The 18475-nt window shown below is 60.7% G+C and overlaps 3 protein-coding genes across 3 annotated transcripts; 1 reads left to right on the top strand and 2 right to left on the bottom strand.

Annotated features, from left to right (window-relative positions):
* The first annotated feature begins 2062 nt into the window (after window positions 1-2062).
* On the top strand, window positions 2063-7252 carry RAX2 (retina and anterior neural fold homeobox 2). Its single transcript, XM_058858864.1, has 3 exons — window positions 2063-2188; window positions 4306-4556; window positions 6441-7252. The coding sequence occupies exons 2-3, from the start codon at window positions 4314-4316 to the stop codon at window positions 6882-6884; spliced, it is 687 nt and encodes a 228-aa protein (XP_058714847.1). The 5' UTR covers window positions 2063-2188; window positions 4306-4313; the 3' UTR covers window positions 6885-7252.
* Window positions 7253-9081: 1829 nt separating this feature from the next.
* On the bottom strand, window positions 9082-16487 carry LOC131589409 (mucosa-associated lymphoid tissue lymphoma translocation protein 1-like). The gene is given in 18 exon segments (XM_058858869.1): window positions 9082-10386; window positions 10480-10614; window positions 10706-10863; window positions 11123-11269; window positions 11338-11465; window positions 11892-11966; window positions 12259-12436; window positions 12583-12786; window positions 13166-13201; window positions 13287-13334; window positions 13483-13579; window positions 13689-13781; window positions 13783-13867; window positions 14203-14360; window positions 14485-14615; window positions 15074-15240; window positions 15434-15575; window positions 16232-16487. Coding segments are annotated over 17 exon segments (2232 nt in total). The 5' UTR covers window positions 15571-15575; window positions 16232-16487; the 3' UTR covers window positions 9082-10131.
* Window positions 16488-17473: 986 nt separating this feature from the next.
* MRPL54 (mitochondrial ribosomal protein L54) lies at window positions 17474-18471 on the bottom strand. The gene is made up of 3 exons (XM_058858309.1): window positions 18396-18471; window positions 17869-18025; window positions 17474-17606 (listed from the first exon to the last, which is right to left on the bottom strand). Exons 1-3 carry the CDS (start codon window positions 18469-18471, stop codon window positions 17474-17476), a joined length of 366 nt encoding a protein of 121 aa, XP_058714292.1.
* Window positions 18472-18475: the final 4 nt, after the last annotated feature.

Below are 18475 nucleotides of genomic sequence, written 5' to 3'. Positions count from 1 at the left end.
CCCAGAGCAGATCCCCAGACCATGTCTGCATCCTGGGTCCTCACAGTGGGAGCCCATGCCTAGTCCCCATCCCTGTCCCCACACCTGTCCCCATCTCTGCTTCCCACATGGGCAGGGCTCTGCAGGCAGCATCACTGGGAGCCACAGGGCCACCCACACTGTCACAGGGCCACCCCCAGACATGCCATCCCTATCCAGGGGGGACAACACCCGTCACTGCAGCATCCCCATCCCACCGAGGCTCGGGGCATCTGCCCTGGACCCCATCCCTGGGGCAGAGCCTCTGCAGCCCAAGGAAACCCTGCCCCCTCCCCCTCCATCCTTTCTTCTCCGCTCCCCCTGTTTCTAATTCTTTCTCCTCGCCCGTAATGAGGGGATTACACGGCAAACTCCAGCAGGACGCCTTTGTGGGGAGACAATCCGAGTGGGGAAGGCAGTTCGGGGCTTTGTCCGCCCCTGCCCCCCCGGACCCGTGCTGGGGGGACATTTAGAGCAATTACTTGTCCAGAAAGTAACTGTCAATCATTCTTAAAGGGGAAGGCCTCCAATTAATAACCTCATCTTAATCCTTTGGACTCATTTCCAATCTGCGGTGCCTTGGTGACATCTGCAACACTAAATAAAGATTCTCCCGAGCCTTAGCACGGCGGTTCTGTGACAAATAAGAAGACTAGAGGCAACTTTGGCTGCCAAAGCTGCGAGATTGGTGAGGTTGAGCCGCTTGTTTGGTTCCCGGGAGGGACCAGCAAAGTTAAATACTCCTGGAAAAGCCGAGTTGGGCCCAGCAGGTAACGCCGTTTTTTTCCAATTCGGGACAAAGTGCTGAGGGAAGATGCTGAGAAAGGGAGTGGGTGTCCCCAGGGTGTGCCCAGGGTGTCCCCAGGGTGTGCCCAGGGTGTGCCCAGGGTTGGTGTTGGGGACGGGGCTGGCACCATTCCCTGGGGAATCAGGAGCAGGTGCGGGCACCTGCCAGTTTCACTCGCCCCGAATCACACAGAGCCAGGGGCAGGAGTCACCCATGCTCCTACCACCCGTCCCAGGCGGCTTGAGCCCAGGAGCCAAATTCTGGCACCCAGATGGGCTTCCACAGGCAAAGAATGGGGTCCCAGTGGAAGCTGGGGCTGTCCCTGGACTGTCTCTTCCACATCCTCTGCTGCCAGAGGAGGCCTCTTGTCCTCACGGATGTTCTGCTGCTTTGCAGTTCTCAGGAAGTAAGGTTTTTTACCCACTTTGACCAGGGCTCAATGTTGTTTCTGCTGCTTTATTGGGCATCTTTACCAGCAGCGATATCCTCCCCCCAGCTAGCAGCCCCCACAGGGAAACTGTGGGCCGGGGAATCGAGGAGATGGGGGTAAGAACTCTCCTGAGATATTGGATCCTTATGGTTCCCAGGACAGGTTTGCAGCTCAAGAACTTAAACCCAAAAATTGCTGCTAGCATGACAGTGGCTGCAGGAAAATGTCCTTCAGGAGCTGGAGTTTAGCAATGCCCCCACCCCGAGCTCAGCGTGGCCTGTTTCCAGGCAGGATTCCCAAAACACTGGTGGTAAAGGCTTGGGAGTCCTGAGGTCAGTCCCTGGAGGATGAGGAATATGGGGTGTTTGGTTGGTGCTGATGTCCCCCCAGCCTGATCTGTAATTCTTCCCCACTTCCCCACCCAGGGACATCTTTGTCCCCCCAGCCAGGCCGAGGCAGATGGGGATGGGGGTCCCACCCTTGCCCCCATCCCACAGGGTCTGGTGCTGCCGCCCTGCTGCTGGGTCACTGCTGCTCTGGGATTTTGCTGTTCTTGGCTCATCTGGGCTCCCAGGTTGGGGGTTGCTGCTCTCTGGAGAGTTTTTTCCTCCTTTGCTTTCTGGTGGGGTCAGGGGGTGAACCATGGGGCTCCATCTCTGCACCTTACCCCTGTCCCCCCACCATTGCCCCACTTCTTCTCCCGCTTGCCCCATCTTATCTCCAGCCCCTCCAGCCTCTCTCACTCCAATGCCCATCTCACCCATTCCTATTGCCCCAGCTCGTTCAGCTCCCCCCCAGCTCTGGGTCACGGGACATGGTTGGGCAGGGCTGATGGGGGTCCTGATGGGGTGCTGGATCCCTTGGGGGCTCCGTACCCCAGGAGGTTGTTCTAGGTGCTCAGCCCCCCCTCTCTCCTCTCCTTGCAGGTGCAGAGCTGCGCAAATGAGAAGCAGGTAAGTGAGAGCAGGATGGCAGTGGGGGGCCCCATCCCCTCCCTGTGTCCCCAACCCCAGAACACGCTGTGATGCTCACACAGTGACCACAGGGTCCCTGCTCCCCTCAGCACCCCCCCACCCCGCTGGTTGGGACACCCCAGGGTGCAGCACCCAACACCCCTGCCCTGACTTGTGGCTCCCCTGAGGCACCCTGAGACTGCTGGGCTACAGACACCCTGCCAGGAGCTGTGGGGCACCAGGGGAGGCTTGCAGCTCCCAAAGGGACACACTCTGTGCTGCACTCTCTGCACACACAGCACTGCATGTGCACAGCTCCTCTGTGAGTACAGCACCCACTGGGTGTGCAACACACACTGCACATGCACACACTGCACATTGCACTTGCTGCACACTCACACGCTGCACACGCTGCACACACACATTGCACACACATTGCACATGCTGCACACGCTGTACATGCACACACTGCACACACACATTGCACACACATGCACAGCTGCACACGCTGTACATGCTGCACACAGCACACACTGCACATGCACAAACTGCACATGCTGCACACACAGCCCCTGGGCATGCACTGATTGCAGTGGACACGCTGCCCACACCACACACCCACAGCACACGCTCTAAGCGCACCACAGCAGCACATGCTGGTCATGTTGGCTGCACTGCACACAGACACAGCACATGCTGAACAGGCACTGCACAATGCACTGGTCTTGCCAGTGGCACTGCATGTGCTGCACCGCATGGTCTGTGCCACAGGCGCTGCACGTGGCTCTGCTGCATGTGCCATGTGCACGGCACACGCTGCACACGCACTGGGTGCCCACAGCCCCTGTGCTCACAGGCTTTGCATGCCCCACACACGCTGTGCTCCCTGCACACCCACAGCACCGTGCACACCCCACATGAGCGCTGTGCACACACACTGAGCCCCGTGTGCAGCAGTGCAGACACTGCACAGCATGTGCTGCATGCCTGGCACAGAGGCACTGCACTCTAGCCCTGCTCCCACCTGGCACAAACCACCCCACACACCCCCATCCCCGCACCTACACATCCACACCGTGCACATGCCGCGCACCTTCCACCGCATGCTCAGCCCACTTCACGTTCTCCCCACACACCTGGGCCTTGCTGAGAGCATCCCTGAGCACCCCTAGGCCCCTGCCCACGTACAGGCACAGATGCAGCCACCACGGGCACACCGCACACACCCCCAGAGCACACACGGGCACCCCCACACAGACACCCCTGTGTGCCCAGCCTGGGCAACACCCAACACCCACCCGCTGCCCTCTAGGACCCCCATTTACCCCCTCACAGTGTGAACCCGCTCTCCTTTTCCCTCCCCACTCCCTTTGAGGTATTAGGTGACTTGGGTCTGGGAAATGCAGTGCCTTCCCCTTGTCCCAGGATTACAGTTTTCTGCCCCATTTCCATGTCTGCCGACATCCTCACGGTGGAAAGAGACCCTTAATCCTCTGCAAATACTGCAGGAAGATTTCAGATGCCGGATAAAAAGCTTAAAGATGAAACGCTGTGAAGGTTGAAAATGCTTATAAGCATCACTAAAATGGTTATTAGCCAGGGGACAATGCTGGGTCACTCCTGTCAAACATGGGGACTGACACTGGATCCTCCAGTGTTCCAGGGCCAGCCTTCAGCATGGAAGAGACTGGACAAGAGGAGCTGGGGAGGATGGAGGGAATTAACCCAGGCTTGGTCCCCTCCAAGCCAGAGCAGAGAGAGATCAGGCTGGCTCTCTGTGATGGCACCTTCATAAAATCTTCCATTTTAGAGGAAATCTGACTTTTAGCACATGCCTGGTGGCATCGGACAGCAGAGCCAAGTGCGAGGCATCCCTTGGATTCTGGATCAGTCCCCAGGACCCTGGGTCAGCCCCCAGCACTGTGGATCAGCCCCCAGGACACCACAGCCCTGGGATCCACTGCTGTGGCAGAGAGGATTATGCCTTTGCATAACCTGTTCTTAGTGCCACCCTATCTTCCCATCCCTCTGTTTACTTGTCCATCCATCACTGGACTGGGGACGCATGCAGGGTCCAAAGCCCCCACACCCCTCCTAACTCTGCGGTGCCCCTGCAGGTGCCACCATGTTCCTGAATAAGTGTGAGGGGGACCTGGGAGAGTTGCGTAAGCCAGGGGACGGCGAGGGCACCCCACCAGCCACCACCGAGGAGGAGCAGCCCAAGAAGAAGCACCGGCGGAACCGCACCACCTTCACCACGTACCAGCTGCACGAGCTGGAGCGTGCCTTCGAGAAGTCCCACTACCCCGACGTGTACAGCCGCGAGGAGCTGGCCATGAAGGTCAACCTGCCGGAGGTCCGCGTGCAGGTAGGCAGGGCAGCATCCCAGCACTGTGGATCTGTCTCTGTGCAGTATCACAGGGACCCCGAGGTGCTGCAGAGCTCTGCTCAGATCTCAGCTCTAGTGCCAATGACTCCCTCTGTGCCTCAGTTTCCCCATTGCTTGAGATGGAGTTGGCATCTCTGCAGAGCCAGCAGCTCCTGACAAAGCCAGGGAAAGGGTTTAATGGCTGAGCCTTGTTCCTCCATGGGGTCCCAATTTGACTCACAAGGTCCCAGTTGGGCCCATAGGCCAGAGGCTCCATTAGGGCACAGAGATGGTTTTCAGAAATATTTCTGCCTTCTGATGGTGGCTGCTCCCATCCCTCCTGCTGCTCACATGGGAAAGTGGCCAGAAAACCCACCTTGGCTGATTAAGGCACCTTCCTGGTCTTTTGGACCTTCCAGGGCCAAGATCCTCATGGATTTGAGGTTTTAAAGCTTGTTGGAGCAGGACAGATTGGCGGGGCAGTGGGGTTGGGGAGGTTTTGTTCCTTAGGTTGCAGGAAAAGGCTCATGGGCGGGTCAGCAGAGCCTGGGAAGGGCCTGGGGTCCCACCAGTCTTCTCCCCACCATGCCTGGACTGATGGGATGAGATCAGGGAGGGAGAAAGGGTCAGGAAGCTGAAGTATCAAACCCACTGTGAACCAAAGAAGTAACCCCCAAACAAATGAACTGAATTTTCCAGGCCTCAAGCCCCAGTCAAGAGAGTGCAGCCTTTTTTGTGGGTGTCCAAACCATAAAGACACCTCTGAGCAACAACCAGTTTCACAGAATCACAGAATTGTTCAGGTTGGAAAAGCACTCTGAGACCAGAGAGTCCAACTGCCCCCCCCAGCACTGCCAAGGCCACCACCAATCCATGTCCTTAAGTGCCACATCCACACGTCTTGTTAAGTCCCTCCAGGAATGAGGACTCCACCACTGCCCGAGGGAAGAAGTTTCCACTAATCTCCAGCCTAACCCTCCTCTGGCACAGCTTGAGGCTGTTTCCTTCTGTCCTGTTCCTTGCTCCCTGGGAGCAGAGCCTGACCCCCACCTGGCTCCACTGTCCTGTCAGGGAATTGTCAGAAGTCAGGGAGTTGTAGAGAGTCAGAAGGTCCCCCCTAAGCTTCCTTTTCTCCAGGCTGAGCTCCCCAGCTCCCTCACCTGCTCCTCATCATCATCATCTTGTGTTCCAGCCTTTTCCCCAGCTCCATTCCCTTCTCTGGACATGCAGTTTGCACCAGCGCAGCCCAGCACCCAACAGCCATGATCAGCCCATGGAACCCTCCCCTTTCCCACCCAGCCGTCCATCTTTCCTCCCCTTTGCCTCCTGCAGCAGACCCCTGTGCCCTGTGCTGCTCTGGGGACATGGGGACCAGCACTTTAATGAGCAGTTCCCACGGGGCCAGACGTCACCACGGGATTTGGGTCTCTGGTCACTGTCGTTCCTGCTGGGTTTTGGCGCAACTGTAGCTGTTTAACTTACAAAAGCTGCAACCAAGGGGCTGGGAAGGTCGGATAACATTGTCCAATGGACTGCTGGGAGTCTGCAGGGCCAGGGTGCACTTTCCCATGGAGCAGAAGGGGCTGTGCACATACACCTCTCACTTTCCACACCTTGAAGACATCCTTGGTCTCTGGGACTTGTGGGAGAGGAGAGGTCTGGCAGAGGTGCCGGGATTGCTGGAGCCCTGTAGGACAGCCCTTGTGGGATGGGGTACCTCATATGGGACACCCCCACCTCGAGCACTCCCTGTGGGGCACCCCACGTGGGTACTGCAGAACGGGGCACCCTGCCTGGGGCAGAGACATGGGGCACCCTGCATGGGAGGCACACTGCAAGGGTCCAGCTGGGCACAGTGAGCTCACCTTGGATCTCACCTCGCAGGTCTGGTTCCAGAACCGACGAGCCAAGTGGAGGAGGCAGGAGAAGATGGAGGCCAGTTCCATGAAGCTCCACGACACTCCCGTGCTCTCCTTCAACCGGCCCCCCATGACCCCCAACGTGGGGCCCATGAGCAACTCCCTCCCACTCGACCCATGGCTGACATCCCCCATCTCCAGCGCCACCACAGTCCACAGCATCCCCGGCTTCATGGGAGCCCCCCAGGCCCTGCAGCCCCCCTACGCTGGGCACTCCTTCCTCAACACCCCCCCACCGATGGCGCAGGGCATGCAGCCCATGGCCCCCGCGCCCTACCAGTGCGGCACGCCCTTTGTGGACAAGTACCCGCTGGAGGAGGTGGACCAGAGGAGCTCCAGCATCGCCTCGCTCCGTATGAAAGCCAAGGAGCACATTCAGACCATTGACAAGACCTGGCAGCCCATTTGATGAACACTCCCCTCCGAGCTCCCCAGCTGCCGCTCCCAGCCCTGGTGCTGGCTCGTCCCCGCGGCGGGTGAGGGAGGACGGTGGGTGCTCAGCAGGACCAAAGCTGGCACTGGGCAGGGATGCTGGACTGTGTCTTCCCCACACTGACCCAGCACCAGTGCTGCTGGGGGAGCGAGTCAGGGTGCTGGCTGGACCCCATGGCTGGGGGAAAGCACTCCAGGAGAGCCCCTTTGCCTCTCTAAGGCACCAAGATCATCTGAGGACATGGCTGAGGCTCAGGTATCCCACTGTGCCACCAGACCACCCACCACACCCCAGCTGGACATCTCCTTTCTCCATACCCCCTCCCCTTTCCACTATTCTTTTTTGCTTTTTTTTTTAATGCTGCAGATTTAAACAAAACTGAACAGAGAGCTCTAGTTTTGTAGGGAGTACCTGGGGGGATGTTTTAGCTGTGTCGGGGCACGCTGCCGGTCACGCCAGGAGATGTGCCGGCACCAAGAGCACGGGTGTATTGTGAGTAAAGAGATAAGCTGGACAGCTGCTGCATGCTGGAGTCGGGTGCTGCTGGGGCCTCAGTTATGCCGTGCCCTCCTTAGCACTGTGTGGTTGCCAAGCCTCTGCAGAAAGGAGCTTTCCGTGGGGGCATGGGAGCACCCCTGCGCACCCTCCTGCCCTGCTCCCTTGGGATGCTGCGTGCAGGTGTGGGCCAGGTCCAGGCAGAGATGACCTGATGCAGCCCCAGCTGGGACTGGCTCGTGCTGCACCATGGCCTCAACAGCTTGTCACAAGCTCGGCTGTCCCTCGTGAGCTGTGCCCACACTAACACTCCCAGAGGTGCCAGTGGCAGGAGGTTGCCAGAACTATGCTGGTGGGAGGATGGGTAGCAGTGGGATTCCCGAGGCCCCTGGCCTGGGCTGGTGAGAGATGGGGCCAGCTGTGAGCCCTGGCGTCACAAAAGGGCTGTTGGGGCAAACCAACACTTGGCTTATCCTTTGCCATTGTTTCCTGCCAGGCAGGAGCTGGGTGGTGCTGACAAGGTGCTGTGTGCTCAGGGGTCCCCAGAGTGGCTTTGCAGCTCTGGGGGACCCCATCTGCTCACCCGCTGGAGCTCGGGGCACAGCCATGGCAAACGCCAGCATGGCCCCAGGGCCTGGCTGAGTCCACAGTGACTTTGAGGTGCTTAAGCACGGCTGGAATAGCAAGAAGGGACTTATCCCTGCGTGAGTGGGTGCCCCGGGTCCCTGGGATGCCCTGAGGCGTCCTAGGTTCCTGGGGTGCCCCAGTTCCTGGAGGAACCAGACGAGGGACAACGCTCCCCCCACCAAAACGCTTCCCCAGAAAATCTTCCCACTTAGGAGCTGACAAAAGCCCCAAGCCGGGGGACAGCCCCATCCCCACCGTGTCCACCGGGCCCAGACCCCGCTCGGTGCCCCCCCGCACCCGCCTGGGATCTCACCCCAATCCGACCCCCCCGGGCCGGACTCTGACGTCTCCAGAGCCCCGGGGTCGGCCGGGTCTGGCCGGGATGCCCAGCGAGGCACTGACCCCGGCGAGACCCTTCTCCTTGTGCCCCGTACCCCGGCTGCTGCTGCTCGTCTGTTTCGTTAGCGACAATTAAACCTTTAACAAGCCATTAAACGCATAATCGATGCTCCCCGGCTCCCCGGCCCAGCTAATGGGGTGAAGCGCCCCGGCCGCGGCGAGCTCCGGCCGGCAGATAATGAAGCAACGGCTGCGGAAGTAATGGGGTTTGATCCGGGGGACGGGACGCGCTCAATGGGGGCTGCGCTTTTCACATGACATAATTGCCGAGGCTGGCGCCAGCCCGGGGCACCCCTCGGCCTCCCGAGCGCCAACAAAGGCCGGCTGGCGCTGGGAGCGGCAGCGCCGCACCCCCGGCTCGTTTGATCGGAGCCTAATTGGGGCGAGGGTGCTCCCCCAGCCCGGCCCCGCAACCGCCGCCCGACAGCGCCGAGGGGCCCCGCCGGGAGGATGCGGCTCCTTGGGGCTGGGGCCTGCGTGAATTACGGAAATGATCTGTTTTCCATGAGGTGGCACAGGGAATGTCAGGGTACCCTCACTTGGTATCCCCTTTCCCTCCTGTGGGTGCGCGTGCTGCGCTCCGCCTCCTGCAGGAACAGGCAAGATTTCTGACCCCAAAAATGCCATTTAAACGCAAGGAGGGCGCAGAAGCGCCGAGCCGCCTGGCCGGACCGCTTTATTGGTGCTTTCCCCCGTGGATACCCGCTGGAGCCTGCCCCAGCATGTGGGGGTTTGTTTGGCAAAAATACAAGCAAAAAGGCTTTTTTCCCCCCTTAGATCCCAATCCTGTCTTGAAATCGCTTACTGCCCAGATAGGGCCGGTTCCTGGACTTGTCCTGTGAGGAGTGGGTGCTACTGGTAGCGCTGGGAGCACCAGGGGATGCTCCCACCCCCTCGTGGCCGAACAGGAGCCCTCCCGCTCCCACCCCCTGTAATCTCCTCCCGCGGGATTTGCCCCCTAAGCTGCTTATTTCTCTCTATTTCTCCCAGGCCTGAACGAACCTAGACCTGCCCCGGCACGACACCTCGAGCCCGCTGAGCTGTGCTCTCTGGGCACTCTGCCCCTGGCGCTGCCTGGTGGTGGCTTGGCACGTGGGGCAGGAACTGCCCAGGGATGGGGGGTGGCACTGCCCAGGGATGAGGAACTGGCACTGCCCAGGGATGGGGAACTGGCACTGCCCAGGGATGGGGACTGGCACTGCCCAGGGATGGGGAACTGGCACTGCCCAGGGATGGGGACTGGCACTGCCCAGGGATGGGGAACTGGCACTGCCCAGGGATGGGGACTGGCACTGCCCAGGGATGAGGAACTGGCACTGCCCAGGGATGGGGGGTGGCACTGCCCAGGGATGGGGACTGGCACTGCCCAGGGATGGGGACTGGCACTGCCCAGGGATGGGGAACTGGCACTGCCCAGGGATGGGGAACTGGCACTGCCCAGGGATGGGGACTGGCACTGCCCAGGGATGGGGACTGGCACTGCCCAGGGATGGGGGGGGAAGCACTGCCATGCCAGGGACATGTGGCTGGAGCCCACAGTCCCAGCTGTGCTGTGCTGTGAGACCTGCACCCCCTGGCACAGGCCAGGATGGAGCCCAGCCTCTGGCAATGTCACCTTTGCCCCCTCCATCCCCTGGCCCCCAGCAGGATGACATGGCATCAGGGGACTGCAGTGACAGAGAGGGGGAGCCTCACTGTCCCTCTACGGGGTGTGGGAGCTGGGGCCCTCGGGGCTCAGGTTCTCCTCAGGGGTGTTTACCCACGAGCTCTCCACCACCCCCCAGCTCCCATGGGGAGAGGAGAAAAGGGGACTGTGGGGTGGTGAGGGGGAGGCTGCCCACTGCAGGTTGAGCTTGGCGATGAGCGGCCGCCCCACGTTCACCCGCTGCCGCTCCTCCACAAAGTCGTCCATGCCCTGGTAGCGGTACTGCAGGCACACAGTGAAGGCCAGCTCCTGCTGCAGGGATACCAGCACCATGGGCTACTGTCCTGGCATGGCCACGGTCACACTGTGCCCCTGACACCAGCCCCTGCCCACAATGGCTCCTACCCGCAGCTTCTGCAAGCCACAAATCCGGCTATAGAGGCAGCAGGAGGGGCAGCTGAGGCTCCAGACGGGTGCCAGTGGGCTGCCCAATTCCTCTGGGCTCTCCTTGTTGGTGCACTTGAGGTCCACATCTAGCTCCTGCCATGAATGGTATCCACGTGAAAACCACCACAGCTTCCCCCCCGTTCCCCAGCATTGCCCTGAAGGGGGTTTTGGCAGCTGCTCCCACCTCGGGAATATCAGTGAGCCGGGCCTCACACTTGGTGATGTCCTTGGGGACCGCCACCACACGCGTGTAGATGATCATAATGTTGGAGAATTCAGCTGCGAAGGCCAGCTGGACGGTGACACCGCAGTCAAAGCAGAGGTGCCGGCTCTCTGGCAGGACTGGGGAGGGGACAGGGAGCACAGGGTTGGGAACTGCAGGGTCTCAGGGCTGGAGCTGTACCCACAGGAGAGGTGGCCACTGCGTCACCCCAGAGCAGAGGTGGCAACATGGTGCTCCTGTCCCCAGGCTGGTGGCTCTGTACTGGCAGTTTCTCCTCCAGGTGGGAGGAACCCAGCAAATGTTGTTCACAGCCTCTCTCTGCTCCTGGGGCTGTACCCTCTCTAGATGCCAGCTTGGGAGAGGGTGGCCATGACTCACCATGAGCCTTGGCCCACTGCAGGTTCCTGGCAGAGGACTCATCCTGGCCCGGGGGGCGGATGGGGTCTGTCAGAGCCCGTCTCTCTGAGAGGTTGCTGCGAAGCTCCAGTGCCTGCCGTCCCCGTGTGATCTCCAGAGTGCCCATGTCTGCAGGGGCACAGGGGGTTGGCAGGGGCCACCAGGGGGGTCATTATTCCCCACTACTCCTCACTCACCCTCAGCCACTTTGTCCAGCAGCACCGTGATCTTCTCATCCTCCAGCAGCCAGCGCTTGAGGAATGTTACAAAGATGCCGTTGGAGAACTCACCCTGGCTCAGCTCATAGGCTTCGGCATCTGCACACCTGAGGGGACGGAGCAGTGGTTGGATCTGGTACTCCCTGGGAACTGGCCCCCAACAGGATGACAGCCCTAAGGAAGCCAGAGCTGGGTGCCCAGTGCTCTTCCTGTTCCCATCACACCATCTGGCCACCATGCTGGGGACAGGTAAAGCATGGCTGGATCCCAGGCACTTAAAGCATCACCAGCCCCAACCCTGTGCTCTGGAGGAATCTTGGAGCTTCATGCTAGCAGGTGTTGCCCAAAGCCAAACAGTACCATGGGCACCTCCCTGCCCTGTGAGGGACTGGGGGCTGCCGCTCACCCAACCCCTCCAGCATCAAGGGTGGAGGGATGCAGGTGATGGGGGTCAGAGCACTTGCCCCACCCTGAGCTAAGCAGGGATACTCAGCCCCACTGCCTGTGCCAGGGGATGGTGGGAGGGGACCCACGTGGCATAGCCAAAGACGATGTTGGCCGTGACCTCCAGCGCCCCAACCTGCGGGATGACATCATCATTGAGGTTCCTGCAAGAGAAGAGAAGCTGGACAGAGTGAGAACCTGTCCTCCCCCAAGACCCACCCCAAAGTGAAACACCAGACCTTGAGGGCTGCTCTGTGCCCCTCTGCCCCACCCATTACGGTGTTTGCTAGCTCAGAGGGGCTTTGAAGTCTTGGACATTTAGACAAAGACAGTGGGTTTAGATGGGATTCTGAGGATGCTCAGCTACCCTCCCCCAGGAGCCACCACCCACAGACCCCTGTGCTGGCTCTCCCTGAGAGGCAGATTGTCCCCAGGTGGGTGGCAGGGCTGGGTCACCTCTTGCGGCACATGTCAAGCAGGAAGATGTTGAGGCTGGTGCGGCGCTGCTGCATCTCCCGCAGCACCCGCTGCACACACAGGCAGTGCTCTGATGTGTAGGTGCTGGGTGCATCAATGGGCACCATGAAGCTGTTGCCAAAATTTTCATAGCCATGCCCGGCATAGTAGAGCAAACCTGCTGGGGGAACAGAGGGCAGATGACGTGGTGACATCCCCTGACCTGCCAGCACCTGCTTCTTGCCTGGGTGCACCCCAAGACTCCACCAATATAAAACCATCCAACTCCCCCTGGGCTGGAGCCACCCTGGTGGGTGTTCGCACCGTAGACCCCCTTGTCAAGGAGGAGGAGGAACTCATCGACAGCCATCTGCATCTCGGCCTTGCGCAGGTCCAGCAGTGACACCACCTTGAAGTCGAGCTGGTGGAGGAGGGCACCAAGGGCATGAACATCCACGATGGGCGCCTGCAGCTGCTTGTGGTGCAGGTAGTGCATGTTGCCAATCAGCAGCGCCACTTTGTCCGTGGCTGCAAGGATGGGAGAGGGAGGTGTTGTTACAGAGTGGGACACACCTGTTCTCCATGTTGCCCACAGCCCACAGAGGTGACACTTATCTCTGGCCAACATCACTGTCCCTGGGTACCAAGGTACCCGGTGGCATCCCTGACTCGCTGATCCCTGAACCCTCAGGTTATGGGTAAGGGTTAGGGTTGGGGACTTGGGTTGAGGGTTAAGGTGCTGATCTGCTCTCCTAATTTGGTTTGGGGCTGAGCTGCTTTTTCACTCTTCCAGTATGCTGCACCCAAAGCATTCCTGGCCAAGTAAAGCCTTATGGGGTGACAGTGGTGACACTGGTGACAGTCAGAGCCCCCCACGGCCACCAGCCCCTCCTGGACAGGCTCTTACCATACAGTTGTCCAGGGCTGCCATACTCTAGGGAGCCTAGGAAGAGAAAAATGCTGTGCCATGGCCCTCCAGCACCAGGGGAACACAGTGGACAGAGCAGCACAGACCTGCTCCCACCTACCTCCATCCCCCTCCTGCCAGGAGCCTCCAGAGGTGAAGAGCCGTGGGCCTGTGGCAGAGGGGATGTCAGGGACCCTATGGCATGGCATCACCTCCCAGCATGGGCTGCAGTGCCCCCAAAACTGTGGAGCAGCCATGAGGGCTTTACTGGGAACAGAGCAGGTGGGGGGTTATGGAGGCTTGTCTGGGGCCCTCACCGATCTCCACGTCCACCTCCTGGCTCCACACCTCGTGGAAGAGGTTGAACACACGGCAGGAGTAGCTGCCCCGCTCAGCCGTTGTCACCAGCTTCACCTGCCAGCAGGACGGAGCAGGAGGCTGGGGCAGTGTGCCAGACCATGCTGCACTATGCCACAGTGTGCCACGCTATGCTGTGCTGTGCCATGGAGAGGTCCCTCCGTACCTGGAGCTGGGGTGCCTGTGCCCCTTCCACAGGGCGCCGGTTCCTGAACCACTGGTACTGGGGTGGGGGGTTGCCAATGGCTCTGCACTCCAGTGCCAGCGTGTCCCCCTCGGCCAGGCGGCACGGCCGCGGCTGCTGCAGGATCTGCAGCCCCGCTGTGGTCAAGCAGTAGCCACTGCCTGGGGAAGGGACAGGGTGGCAAATTAGGCATCCAGGTATGGCAGCACTCTGCAGAACTGCTCCAGGCCCAGCTTCTTCACCCACAGGCCCTGGCACCCATGGATAGCATGAGGCAGCAGGCATGAGGAGGACATAGGGCATGTGGCTCCTCTATGGGCACCATCACCCCAGCAAGCCCAGAGACCTTCACAGCTGAGCCAGGGCATTACATGGCAAATGACACCAGCCAGGACCCATCCCTGTCCTGGTGGGGTGAGAGGTGGCCTGCAGGAGATGTCCCAAATAGACAAGTGGTGCCCCATAGCTGCCAGCCCAGGGACAGAGATCTCAAGACCCACCTGAGCTGGGGCTGCTTCTCTTCTCCACCTGGACATGAGCCCACCTGGAGAAGGTGAAAGTGGCCCCACAGTTCACACGGCAGATGTACCACTCAGGCTGGCCCACTGGGGTGGCTGTGTCAATCACCAGCTCTGGGGATGTGGCTCCAGGCACCTACAAGACAGGAGGAGGCCAAGGAGTAATCCTTGGCTCCCTCTCACCCATGCAGGTCCCTCCTGGGGTGGACACCATGGACAGGGTGTGGGGCCCTGCTCAGCGTGGCACAGTGGGACCTCACCTCCTGCCTCCCACAGAACCACTGGTACACGAGCCCTGGTGGGCCAGTCGCACAGCAGGTCAGGGACACCTGTGTCCCCTCTGCCACCACCTGTGACTCTGGCTGCACCGTGATGCGAATCACATCCTGTACTGCAGGAGAGGAGAGACCAGCTTGGGCTGGCTGAGTCCCCTGCCCCGCACCACCCTATACCATCCTATCCTGCCCATCCCCATCCACAACAGTCTCCTCTCCCAGCCCAACCCAACCTATCACATCCCACACCTCTGTCCTGTCCCATTGGCATATTCAGTGCTATCCCATCTGTGCATGTCATCTTGTTTCAGTCTATCCCATCCCACTCTGTTCTATCCTCTCCTATCCCATCCTGTCCAAATCTGTCTTGTCCCATCCAATCAGACCACATCCCATGCTATTTCATCCTGTTGCCCACTTCATCCCACTCCACCCTGCCTGCCCAGGACCTCGCTACCAGAGCAAAACCCCCAGCAGGAATTGCTGTTACTCACCCCCACGCCCATTTCCTCTTGCTAAGCTCCTGCCCCCTGGTGTTCCCCTCCATCCCCCAGTTCCCACTGCCCATCCATACCGGCGGAGCTGAGGACTCTGCAGGCCTGTTCGTGCCCCATGCGCTCCAGGCAGCCCAGCAGGTACCTGAGGGTGCAGTCGCGCTCGGCCAGGAGCTGCAGCAGGCACTGGGTGGGGCTGCCGCGGGGCTCCAGCACCTTCAGCGAGCACATCTCCAGCTCCTCGGCGCTGCAAGCGCCCGCAGCCGTCAGAGCCACAGCCCGCCCTCCCTCAGTGCGGATGGGAGCCGTGCCAGGGGCCTCGGCAGGGCCCCAGCGCGGGCGGGGAGCTGAGCCGTGCGCCCCTCGCTCAGCCCACGGCCCAGCTGCGCGCTTTGGAACCCGCTCGGGGACGGGCCCAGGCAAGGCTCCCCCAGCCCTACCTGCACTTGAAGCGTTTCTCGGCCCCGGCCAGCTCAGCCAGCTTGCGCCAGCCCCGGCCGGCGTTATCCAGTAGCTCACACAGCCGGGCCACCACTTCCTCACCCAGCGAGCCGATGGGCATGCTCCAGTCCCCCATCCCTCCTGGCGGTGCCGAGGGGATGAGCTGTCAGTGGGTGACAGGGTGACAGGAACCCCTGCCCCACCGGACCCCTCTGGGCACAGGGTGACTTAGAGGGGAGAGCAATGAGATCCCTGGTGTCAGGCACCTCCTGGCAGGCGCCTGAGGAGGTGCTGGGACCTGGCTGGGCAGCACTGCTGGATCCGGCCACCGGCAGCCAGCCAGGAATGACACAGACTCCCACTCTGGGAACTGGGTGGCACTGGGGTCCCTGCTCACCTCCCCCCAGCCTTGGGCAGGGAGACAGGGTACTTTAGCCCAGCCCCAAGAAAGGGACCTTCGTGAAAGGGGGATCCATGGATCTAGGAGGGGATGGCCCTTGTCCTGCCAGGTGATACAGATAATGGGGCCCCAGTACCCCTCTCTCTCTGGCAGAGGCCCCAGTGGGGCAGCAGCAGTCCCCTTGCTTCATGGTGGCTCAGCATAGGGTACATGGGGGTCTTGGGACTGGGACCCAGCTCAGCTTGCCCTGAATCCTGGGAAAGGTTTCAGTGTGACATGAACCACCTGGACAGGGGGAGCTCCTTCTTCCCCCCCTCAGGTCCCTTCCCAACAACCCACCCCAAAAGGGCTCTTGTCTCCAGGACTGAGCTGCCCAGAGCAGCTGGGTGATACTCACACAAGCAGGGGGCTCCGAGACAGAAGACAAGGACCCAGGTGCTCTGTCTTCTGACCTGCTGCTGGATTTGGGATCTGGACACGCTGGGGGTGGCAAGGAGAGGGTGACCTGCAGGCCCAGCAGGGAGGGGCTCTCACCACAGGGTATGGCCAAGCCCCATCAGGTCTAAGGGTGTGCACTGAGCCCCACACAGAGGAAATGAGGGTTCAGCCCAAAATCTCCCCTAGGCCTCCATGCTGCAGCACAGCACTTCTGCTTCTTTCCTCTTCCTTCCTGTTGTGAAGCACGTGGGTGCAGCTGCCACCCCTCAACTCCCCCCGCCCACAGCCCCAGGGGAGCTGGGCACAGCCAGGCCCGGCCTTGTCACAGGGGCCACCGCCAGGTCAGGCAGAGGCTCCCACTGTCCCTTCCTCACTGCAGGAACCCACAGGGACCTCTTTTCTCCAGAGGCCAACTTGAGCCCAGAAGGAGCTGCAAGACAGTGAGTCCAGGGTGGAGGTGAACTGAGGTGACAGAGGCACCTCTCAGCCAGGTGTGCCCAACACACAGGAAGAACTGAGGCCAGGGGATGCTTCTGGGATTTGCCAGGCTAAAGCTGCCCAAGGAGAAGCAGAGGTACAGCAGTGAGGCCCCCGCTGCTGTGGGGAAGAATCTGCCTTTACCATCCAGCCCAGTCAAACCCTGGCATCCCAGCACCACTACGGCTGCTGGATGAAAGGAGAGCATGCTGTTGGGGTGGCATTGCAAAGGGCCACCACGTCCCCTCCCTCACCTTGCCTGCTGCCCCACAGCATTGCCAAAGCCTGGTCCCCATTGCTCCAGCCTTGGAAAGCACAGGCTGCCCAGGCCCTGAGATCCACTGGCCAGGGACACTGTGACACAGGTGGGTCATTCCCCACCCCACGTACCTGGGACCCTCAGCTGAAGCCACTGTGGTACAGCCAGTGATGGAGCAGGGAGCAGGAGCCATGTGCAGTGTGGGCTCTCTCTACAACCCAAAACCTGAGCTTCTGTCTTAACAAACATGCTGAGACCTTGTGGCCTGTATTGCCTCAGTCCTTGGCATGGAGGGACCCTGCACCAAGTTTGCAAAGAGTCTGGGTTTGTCACAGCCTTTATAACAGATATCAGCCTCACCACAGGTTTATTTATTATTTACAGCAAGGAGAAGAGACCAAAAGCCAGGTCAGGTCCCAGTGTCACCTGTGCTGGCACATGAGACAGCCCCAAGCTCAGCAGCACCTACAGCTTCTTGCCCTTCTTCAACCTGTTGCGCTGCCATGTGTTGTATTTCCGCAGGCGCCTCCAATACTCCAGCGAGTCAGGGTCCAACTCCTCCAGCTTCTTAGGAGGCCCAAGGTGGATCTTAAAGAGCCTGGGGGTGAATAAAGAGGATGTGAGGCTGCGGGAAGGAGGACAAAGAGACAAGCACAGGATGGAGCAATGGACATGAGTGACCAGAATATGCAGATCCCTCATCCTACATCCACAGTGCACCCACTCCTGACCCTGGGGAAGGTGTCTGGGCTGCAGAGGGGCAGTTTGCCTTCTCACAGAACACTTCCCTGTTCCTCTCACACAGCTCTGTGCCCCTGTGCTGGCACCTCTTTTGGGACACAGAGTGGGGCAGCACGCACCAGTCGGGGTACTCAGAGTCGGGCTTCAGGGCCACCTCCGGACCCTCCTTGAAGTAGTTGACTCCCATGGCGTGGGTGGCGAGCAGGGTGGGGTCCGTGCACACCTCAGGCCCCTTCAACGCCTCCTTCGGCACACCCTTGCCTTTGGACTTGGCGGCTGTGAGGAGAAGGGCAGGGTGAGGGCAGAGGATGTGCTGGGGCACAAGGACGCAGACAGGGGAAGGGATGGGGATTCGAGGGCTAGGGCATCGCGGGGAGGGAACAGGGGCCGGGCCGGGGCCAGGCGGGAGTGGAGGGCACGAGGAATGGAGCTGGGACGGCGGCACCACCGGGGAGGGCGCGGAGCCGAGGCCGGGGACCGAGACACGGGGTGGGCAGGGCGGAGCCGGTACCAGGGGCAAGAAACGTGGGAACGGGGCACGAAGGGACAGAGTGACACACGGGGAAACACACGGGGAAACACAAGGGGAAACACAAGGGGAAACACAGGGGGCCGGGGCCGGGGCCGATGCCCGTGCGGACCTCACCGGGTTTCTTGGCGTAGCCACGGGCCGTGACCTGGAGCACGGCTCCCGCGGCCCGCAGCAGCCCCCGGGCCGCCATGAGC

The sequence above is a fragment of the Poecile atricapillus genome, chromosome 28, assembly GCF_030490865.1.
Source record: "Poecile atricapillus isolate bPoeAtr1 chromosome 28, bPoeAtr1.hap1, whole genome shotgun sequence".
In the NCBI taxonomy this organism is placed as follows: Eukaryota; Metazoa; Chordata; class Aves; order Passeriformes; family Paridae; genus Poecile; species Poecile atricapillus.
The sequence above is the reverse complement of the archived record's forward strand: the minus strand, read 5'-3'. Positions and strand labels throughout refer to the sequence as shown.